General features: G+C 44.2%; 1 protein-coding gene across 1 annotated transcript; it reads left to right on the forward strand.

The window, feature by feature from the left end:
* Window positions 1-4,251: 4,251 nt before the first annotated feature.
* On the forward strand, window positions 4,252-9,928 carry LOC117360573. Its single transcript, XM_033944521.1, has 4 exons — window positions 4,252-4,343; window positions 5,054-5,256; window positions 7,084-7,318; window positions 7,432-9,928. The coding sequence occupies exon 4, from the start codon at window positions 7,440-7,442 to the stop codon at window positions 8,391-8,393; it is 954 nt and encodes a 317-aa protein (XP_033800412.1). The 5' UTR covers window positions 4,252-4,343; window positions 5,054-5,256; window positions 7,084-7,318; window positions 7,432-7,439; the 3' UTR covers window positions 8,394-9,928.
* Window positions 9,929-10,161: the final 233 nt, after the last annotated feature.

The raw sequence follows: 10,161 nt of genomic DNA on the forward strand, positions 1-10,161 counted from the left end.
AGTTTTCATTAAAATGTGGGGGGTTACAACCCCCAAACCCCCCACAACACCCCCACAACGCGGCACGATATGTATAAAGTAAAGTGGGGGGGTTCCCCCCCACACCCCCCCCATTGGAGCCCTTTAAAACAGTCATTTTCTTCGGTGCGTGGCTCTGCGTTGTGCTCAGTTGTCTGCACGTTCCTTTGTCCTAACGCGCTTTTGACCATACATTCAAATCATACATTTGACCATACATTCAAATCAACAGATCTGTCTCTGACAAATTAATTTCTGAATATTACTGAGATGTGCTGCTACCCTTAGTTTTTATATCTTCAGCGTTACATAACACTGTAACACAGTTGTAGGAAGTTTTGACCCCCCCCTCCACATTGTGCTCCCTACATTTCAGCCCCGGAATTTTCACCCCCATACATTTCGCTCTCGGGATCTTTTGTCCCCAGAAACTTTCACCCCCAACATTCACTGCAATATTATAATCATAAATTAAAAAAATAAATAAATAAAATGAAGCATTATCATCATTACAATTTTTGTTGGCCTTGTTCAATTGAATATGCCATTGAATATGTCACTCAAGTAAATTTTTATGGCTAGACAATGTATTTTCATTTTAAATCTAGGGTCTAAGATAGTTTCATTGTGGCTGTTTCTGCGTGATGAACTGTCCACAATGAATCCATTGCAGCATCACCGGTGCACCCCTCCCAGTCGTGTGGGGGAGCAATGCCCCCCCCACTCCCCAGATATGAAAAATAAAATTTCATTGTGGCCTTATTATGAATGGATCAAAAATTCTGGGTCAAGTGAAAAAGATTACAATGGCATCTTCAGATGAGCAAACATTCACAAAATGAGTGGTCAATGCTGAATCAGTAATGATTATGATATTGCAATTTAGTACAGCAGTGAATGTTGGGGGTGAAAATTCCAGGGCCAAAATATCCCAGGGGGGGGGGGACTTCTGGATCCCCTGTAACACTGATACAACCAAGGAAAAATGAAAAAGAACAACTTATTATTTACAATGGTAACCAAATAAGAACCTTATGAGAGTCAATTAGGAGTTAGGGTTATTGATTGTTTCAGAGTGACTCCCATTAATTTTAAATCTCTATATAACAGGTTTCCTCTGGTGTGTAAAGTTTGCACTTTTTCCCACCAGATGTGCCATTTCGGAAAGAGACATCATTTTTACAGAAATGTGTGCTCTCTCCATACATACGCTTATATAATCAAGTGTAAACTAAATTGCCATAATAACTCACACAGGTATGAACATAATCCCTAAATCACTAGAAAAATATCAATAAATAGCAGCGAAATCAAGTGGAAGAAGAATTTATTTCCCAATTGGGTAATCTACCTGAAATGCACAGTTTCCATGTTGTCTTTTGCATAGCTGTTGTCTAGGTGCTGTGCTAGCTCCATGAGGAAAAATATCTTTCTCTAGAGGGTATAATTACCCTCTGCCACTCTTAGATCTCCTATGGTTTTCTCAGTTACTTTAATGAGGGTGAGCAGATAAATGGGAGTTAAAAATAAAGACCTTCCAGCAATTTAGCAACCAGCACATAATGTACATGTAATGATAGTTTGATTGTGAATGCCCTTTTTCCATTTCTTGCTATTTTCTGCTGCTATGGCAGAGCCCTTAGTTTTAAAAGGAAGGTGCCATCCTATTAGGCAGCAACCAAATTATTCAAATAAATTGTAGCTTGAAGCTTGCAGCTGCCCCCCACCAAGAAAAATCAAACTCAAAACCACACACACAATCTGAAAATTTAGTTTTATTTTATAAAGCTGTGCTGTCTATCTATTTATGTTCTAATATCTACTGTACTTTGTGAAAGTACAGTAGATAATAAATTATTTGCTATAAGTAGAGGTGGGCAACCTTTATACAGAAAGGGCTGCATGAATGTTAGTGTCCTGAACTCTTTCTTCAGGGGAATAATCAAACGGTTAAACCATTTTTAGAATTGTAGTCTCATAAACATTACCAAGATGGACCTTCAGTTCTTTAAGCAAATCTTTCTTTAATGTGAACTTAAAACATAAGAACATAAGAATTGTCGCTGCTAGGTCAGACCGGTGGTCCATCGTGCCCAGCAGTCCTCTCATGCGGAGTCCTCTGGTCAAAGACCAGTGCCCTAACTGAGACTAGCCCTACCTGCGTACGTTCTGGTTCAGCAGGAACTTGCCTAACTTTGTCTTGAATCCCTGGAGGGTGTTTTCCCCTATGACAGACTCCGGAAGAGCGTTCCAGTTTTCTACCATTCTCTGGGTGAAGAAGAACTTCATTATGTTCATACAGAATCTATCCTCTTTTAACTTTAGAAAGTGACCTCTGGTTCTCCCTACCTTGGAGAGGGTGAACAACCTGTCCTTATCTACTAAGTCTATTCCCTTCAGTACCTTGAATGTTTCAATCATGTCCCCTCTCAATCTCCTCTGTTTGAGGGAGAAAAGGCCCAGTTTCTCTAATCTTTCACTGTACGGCAACTCCTCCAGCCCAAGTTTAGCTGCTTTCACAAAATTGTAGCATCTGCTACTAGTCCACTCTCTACCGGTGTTTCTCGGAAGGCTCAGAGAACTTGGAAAGTCAGTTTAACACTTGAGGATAATGCTGTATTTTTATAAATTAACAGTATATTAAGTATAGGGAAGGCTGAAAACTTGATGGGGCACAGTGCTCTCTACTAGTATGAGGTGACTGGATCAAAGAAACTAGCATGGAGGGAAAACAAGCATAAACGGAGCTACTGGTCCAGCATGCCAGGAGCTAATCACTGAAAATGTATTTATTTATTCAATTTTCTATACTGTTCTCCCAGGGGAGCTCAGAATGGTTTACATGAATTTATTCAGGCACTCAAGCATTTATCCCTCTGTCAAGGTGGGTTCACAATCTATCTAATGTATCTGGGGCAATGGGGGGGATTAAGTGACTTGCCCAGGGTCACAAGCAGCAGTGTGGATTTGAACCCACAACCTCAGGGTGCTGAGGCTGTAGCTTAAACCACTGTGCCTCACACTCTCCCTTAGACATTAAAATTTGCTTACATACTTAAAGGCAATGTTAAACACACACTTCAATAAAAACAGCCTGTTCCCATGAATATGGGGGCAGAACAGTCAGTGCTATCCCTAGCGGGTCACACATAGGGTTCCTTTTACAAAGTAGTGCTATAGATTAGAGGCATGCTGAATGTGAAGAAGACCACTCAGTTTCCAAGAGCTTCTATGCATTCAGCACATGCTAATCGGTTGCACCACTTTGTAAAGAGAGCCCACAAAAAATTTTTAAAATTCCCTATATAATTCACTGCCAACAAAACTCAATGTGATGACTCAATTAACATAAATTATTACCAGAATGGTCAGTTAGGGGGAAATCCTATAACCAGTGCCTAAATGTAGACATTGGTAGGCGCCCTACCGATGCCTAAAGAATTAAAAAATGCAGTCAGAAATGGCAGTGTTGAAGCACCTACCAATGCCTAAATAAAAGGCAACTGAAATAGCCACTGATATCATGGCTAGGTAGCTGCTTTAGGCTGCGGAATGCCAAAGTAGGTGTGACCAACAGCTGAAGTGGCGTTAGGCAGGCTAAAGCGGCTACCCAGCTCTGATTCATGCCAAGATAGGCAACTGAAATGTAGGCCTGGAAAACTCTGGCCTACGTTTCAGCTGCCTATCTTTGCTACTAGACCACAGCAGCCAATCGCTGCAGGGGAATGCCTCCTTCCACCGTCAGCTGAGCGGCAGGGACTCCCCAAAGCCACGATTCTGTAACCAGCACCCAAGTCAGATTGCCTGTTAATCATTCTAGGCTGCCGGTTACAGAATCACGGCTTTGGGGAGTCCCTGCTGCTCAGCTGATGGGGGGGAATTTCCCTGCCTTGATTGGCTAAGCGGCCGAGGCAGGGAACCCCCGAATACCACCACAAGTTAGCTGGCAGGAGGGATGCCCACTACCTCCTGCCGGCACCCCCCTCGATAACATTCCCGGCAGGAGGAATGCCCAAAAACCCATACCTCGAAACCCTTTTCCTGGAAGGCTAGCTGGAGGGATACCCACTTCTTCCCTCTTCCAGCAGGCCCATCTCTTCAGAATGATGGGCCTTTCCCTTCCCAGTGCATCCTCAGATGTACAGGGGAGGGGCCTAAGTCCTGATTGGCCCAGGTGACTAAGGCCCTTCCCATAGGAGGGACTTTAGATACCTGGGCCAACCGGAATCTTAGGCCTGCTCAATGCATTCTAGGATTCACTGGGAGTAGCAGATCCCTAAGGCCTTAACCTGCATAAGTCCAGCAGCTGCCTTCTATCCAGTCAGGTACAGATATTCAGTGTTGTTGCCTGCATATGACCTTGCATTGAATATGTAGATCTAATTTAGCTAGCAACAGTGAGTGTTTAAAAAAAAAGCACTCTATCACTGGATGCATATTGACCAATAAGTTTTAATTTTTAAAATCTGGTTCTCATCTCAGGTAAAAGTCCTGCAGTCTTCATGTATCATATGTTCAGTTTCTCCCAGATATTCCGTATGTAACTTTGTTGTATTACCCAAAATGACTGTAAAGAATCATGGAAGATTGTTTCCAGACCCTGATCTGCCCACTGCCCCCATCCCATCTCTGCAAAATCAAACACTCTGCGGGACTAAAAAGTTTGGTTAGTCACATTTTAAATGATTTTGCATTTTGTATGTGTCATTTTTATTGACTTTACACACATGCCCCACTCAGTTGCAAACATGCAAATTCTTATGTATACACATTGTGACAGAGACCCCGCTAAACCAAATCTAGAGCCTTTGGAGGAACAAGTCAACCCTGCTAGGGACACAGGTTTTAAATCTGTAAAATGCCCAAAACCAAGAAAAGCCCTGTAAGGAAGTTTAGGCAATATTCTGTGCCTTAAAATGCCCTAAGGCTCAGCCTTTTGATAGTAGTGCAAGTCTCTTTAAGAATAACCCTGGCTTTGCCAGAGGGGGGAGGGGTGTTGTAACCCAATTTTCTCATGTAGAGCCTCCCTCATCAGAAGGGGGAAGACAGCAGCTGGGACCAGGAAGCAGGCCACAGTCCAGAAGGAAGAGGTGGCAAATATTGAAGCACCTGACTGGGAAATAGACAAAGTGGAATCCATTGGAGCCAGTAGTGAACCTGGGGAACTAGATGGAGAAGCTTCCATGGAGTGGGAGCCTGATATTAGTGCAACAGACTTATTGGAGCAAGGCATAGACTGTGAGTGAAACCTTTTGACTATAAAGTTTGTTTTGCCTTTTTGCTGTTCTTTATTTTTGGTACAAGGAATGGTCTCTGCATTAAGTGTTTTTCCTGTGGGGCGTGGCAGGTATAGCGCTGGGACTGTGTAAGAAGAAATGATATTTGTTTTTTGAATGTTTGTATTTTTTGTGCTTTTGAATCTAGACTTTCTACCAAAGCTGCAAGCTGGGCTATGGATAGTGTGACCATATGGCTCCAGAAAAAAGGGGACGGATTGAGACATCCGGCTTTTACTTCCATTGAAAGTAATGGAAGTAAGGAGAACAGATTGAGACATCTTGGTTGCTTTCAATGGAAGTAAAACCCGGATGTCTCAATCCGTCCCCTTTTTTCTGGAGCCATATGGTCACACTAGCTATGGAAGAGATAGTTGCTAGTTATGTGGGAGGGTGGCTAAAGATCAAGTGAGGTCAAGGCACACCTTCCCACCTGTTGGGCAACCCTGGTCTGTTCCCAAGCTAGGCAACAGCCTGGATCAGAGAAAGAGCATTTAAAGTTTCAAGTTTATTATTAGGATTTTATATACCGCCTATCAAGGTTATCTAAGCGGTTTTTACAATCAGGTGTTCCTTTAGATTTTGGTTCTGAAGACAAGGTGTTTGTTTCAAGGGCTGACAACCAGAAGAATTGTGGTGGGTTTTTCCCCCTCTTTGGGGGATTTTGAGAGACTTGCTGAAATAATGGAAAGCCATAAAACCATGCTGGAGCCTCTGGACTGTGTTACAGAAGGGAGTTTGAACTAAGGCTCCATTGGACTCTTAGAGAGAAGTGGGAGAAGAATTAGCACCCTGAGCCAGGCTCAGCAGTACAAAGCAACAGTCTAGTTTTTTTTTTTGTTTTTTTTTCTTTCTGATGGATAAAGACTGTTTGCACCTGATTAGGGCAGTGCTTCTGCCATTAAGTTACATTCTCAAAAACAAGAAGCACGGATCTTTTTAATCAAAATCCTACCCACAAAGAATCAATTACAATGTCTAGGTTAAAGAATATTTCATAGTTTACTGTATGTTATATAAATTAGGGTAGTTGAAGTCCAGAGATCCAATGTTGGACCAGCAATTTGCTGTCTAAGATAAGTGTTGCTGATTTAAAAAGGTCAAGCTATATAATTAAAAATTAGTATTTATGGGGTAATTAGACTGATGAAATTGAACACCAATGAAATATAGGCACACATCACTAATAGAAATATGACAATAAATAATCAAATAAGGGAAGGGATGGAGGTAATGGTTTAAATGATTATTTGAAAACTGAACAGAATGTGGACTTGGGATAACGTATGTTTATGTGAGGTCCTATGCACTAAAAACTGTTTACATTGTATGATATACCATCTTTCTAGTTTATCATTTGGGGATTTAGTAACTGGGTGTATATAAAAGATAAAAAGGTTACGAAATATATTATTAAATAAAAAGAAAGATAGTCTGAAGGTATATTTTTACCTAATTATATAATATACAGTAAACTATGAAATATCCTTTAACCCTAGACATTGTAATTAAGTTACATTCTGACAGTGTTTATTTGTGCTCACCAATAAACCTGTATTATGAACTGAAAGTGTCACGGTGTGCTTTGGGGAGTCACTTAGGGCAACAGCCTGCTGTGAACTACTGGTGCTACCAGGTCATCCCCCCAGGTATCTTTGGCCTGAGAGGGATCCTGTCACTCATAAGTGGTGTCTTACTTGGGGGTTTACTGCCTCCTAGTGGTCACAGTATCATTGACAGTGTTGAACTTTTGTGTTTATATTTTTGTTTAAAATGCCTGCTATTTCAGTTTCCTGACAGTGACCACAGATGAAGTGAAGCAACGGAACTCTGGACTAAGAAGGCGTGGCACAAATCCTAGGACGTAAAGTGTGCGAATAGTGTGCGGGGGAAGGAGCCGAGGGTGATCCAAGACCAAGCCAGTGGTGTTCCTGTCTGAGGAGAGGCCAGAGGAGCAGCGAATAAGTGGTTGGGGACACCTAAGATCCCAGAAGCTCAGACTCTTCAGTCTCTGGAGATAAGAGGTACCTTGGAGGGGGCTGTTGAGGACACTAGGTGTAAGGAGTTTCACCTGAACTGACAGAGGGACAAAATCTATAAGCACTTGGTGTACTTTTGTGTGGTTTTTATTTTTCAGGTGCCAAGATGGACGCCAAGCAGCTTGCCGCCGTATTGGATGCTGATAGACAACAACTGACTGAGGACCTACGCGCAGAGATCCGGTCCAATCAGGAGATTTTGCGCGCCAGCCAAGAAGCTGCACAGCATCGTCATGAAGAGTTGGTGAAAGCAATGTCCGCACAACTAAGGACCCTTGGACTGGGTGGAACTGCGAGTCCACAGGCACCCAGTGGGACTAATGTTCAACCTGCCATCACCCAGAGTCTGGTAGGACCCAATCCTTTACAATTTTTGACGTTATGCAAAATGGGCCCGCAGGATGCTGCCGACGATTTCCTTAATACATTTGAAAGGGTGGCAACTGCAGCAGGGTGGCCCAAAAGTCAATGGGCTGTGAGGCTAGCACCTTGTCTGGCGGGGAAGGCTCTATCCGCTTATCAGACCCTAAGCCCAGACCAAGTAACAGAGTATGCCCGAGTTAAAGACCATATCTTAGAAACTCTAGGTTTTACTAGGGAATATTATCGTCGACAATTTAGAGGGGCCCATATGTTGGAGGGTGAACGCCCTAAAGCTCTGCTACAACGCCTGCACCGCTTAGCGGAACGATGGTTACAGCCTTGTTTAGCAGACCCCCAGGAGCTGTTAGCAGAGGTCCTCCAGGAGCAGTTCCTAGAAGCCTTACCCAAGAATGTCCAAGGGTGGGTAAGGAAGCAAGGAGGTAGGACTCTTACTCAAGTAGTGGAGTTCACTGAAAACTACTTAGATGCCAGTAGCTTCAACCTGGGTGAGGATCGAGGTACAAGGGCCCCAGGCAGATTAGGTCCCAATAAAGAAGCAAGGGACTTAATGATACCAGGGATAGCACCCAGAACACCCCAAGGGGAAAAGCGGAGGCCAAAAGGGAATCTGAAGTGTTTTAGATGTGGAAAAGTGGGTCACTTTCATAGAAACTGTTGGGTGCGAAGAGAGTTTTAGCCCAAACAGGGCGGGGGTGGGGTGGGCCCAGTACAGGATATCATCTTAAAGTGGCACTGGAAAAGTGCCCAACCTGGGCCTTATTGGACTCGGGAGCTGATCAAACTTTGGTGTCGTGGGCCTGTTGGCAGGCAGTACGGAGTAGTGGAGGACCCCCCATGAGGCAGGCTCCTGTAGCTATTACCTGCATTCATGGGGCTACCCAGCTTTGTCCACAGTATTGGATGACAGTAGGATATGGGGGTCAGGAGTATACCCTATTAGTTGCAGTAATAAAAGATGCTCCGTTCTCCCTAGTCCTGGGAAAGGACTGGCCAGATTTCCATAGGGGCCTCTTAAGGAGCAGGAGGGGATTAGGAGCCTCAGTGGCGAGGGGAACACGCAACCCCCGGGAGGTGATGGGTGAGAAAGTAGCAGAATACCCTGTTCTCAGATGGCCTGAGGACTTCCAAACAGAGCTCCTACTGTCATGACCTAATAGGGGTCGTCGGAAGGAAAAGGGACAAATTACATACTAACGTAGATGCCTTGCCCTGAATGACAGAAACTCCTGGGGTAGGATTTTTAAGGTGGAGGGAATGTGACAGAGACCCCGCTAAACCAGATCTAGAGCCTTTGGAGGAACAAGTCAACCCTGCTAGGGACACAGGTTTTAAATCTGTAAAATGCCCTCAAACCAAGAAAAGCCCTATAAGGAAGTTCAGGCAATATTCTGTGTCTTTAAAATGCCCTAAGGCTCAGCCTTTTGATAGTAGTGCAGGTCCCTTGAAGAATAACCCTAGCTTTGCCAGAGGGAGGAGGGGGTGTTGTAACCCAATTCCCTCATGTAGAGCCTCCCTCATCAGAAAGGGGGAGACAGCAGCTGAGACCATGAGGCAGGCCATAGTCCAGAAGAAAACCAGTCCTTTCTTTGGAGGAGTTTACCAAGGAAGAAGTGCCAAATGTTGAAGCACCTGATTGGGAAATGGCCGAGGTGGAATCCATTGGAGCCAGCAGTAAACCTGGAGAACTAAATGGAGTAGCGCAACAGACTTATTGGAGCAAGGAATGGACTGTGAGTGAAACCTTTTGGCTATAAAGTTTGTTTTTCCTGTTTGTTGTTCTTTATTTTTGGTACAAGGAATGGTTTCAGCATGAAGTGTTTTTCCTGTGGGGCGTGGCAGGTATAGCTGGGACTGTGTAAGAAGAAATGCTGTTTGGTTTTTGGGAAAGTTTGTATTTTTGTGCTTTTGAATCTGGACTTTTTACCAAAGCTGCAAGCTGGGCTATGGAAGAGATAGTTGCCGGTTATGTGGGTGGGTGGTTAAAAATCAAGTGAGGTCAAGGCACACCTTCCCGCCTGTTGGGCAACACTGGTCTGTCCCCAAGCTAGGCAATAGCCTGGACCAGAGAAAGCGCATTTAAAGTGGGGAGCAAAGTGTTCCTTTAGATTTTTGGTTCTAAAGACAAGGGCCCTGATTCTACATAGTGTGTCCCGATTTTAGGCAGCTGTAGGCGTCCTACAGCTGTCTAATCAGCCAATCGGGATGCACGTTTTTTTTAAAAAAATGCTTCCCAGGCAGGCTTTCTATATTGAAGGCGAGGCCCGCAAGACACCTAAGCTCGCCTAAGGGCCTTAGGCGGGCCTTAGGCGAACCTAGGGTGCCCAATCCCTCCTGCTATAAGTATACTGACCGCCCCCCCACCCCCGACACTACCGATCGCTGGCAGGAGGGTGCCCAATCCCTCCTGCCGGAAGACGCACCCCCTCCGCACCCCCCCCCCGTGT

Source organism: Geotrypetes seraphini, chromosome 5, assembly GCF_902459505.1.
Source record: "Geotrypetes seraphini chromosome 5, aGeoSer1.1, whole genome shotgun sequence".
In the NCBI taxonomy this organism is placed as follows: domain Eukaryota; kingdom Metazoa; phylum Chordata; class Amphibia; order Gymnophiona; family Dermophiidae; genus Geotrypetes; species Geotrypetes seraphini.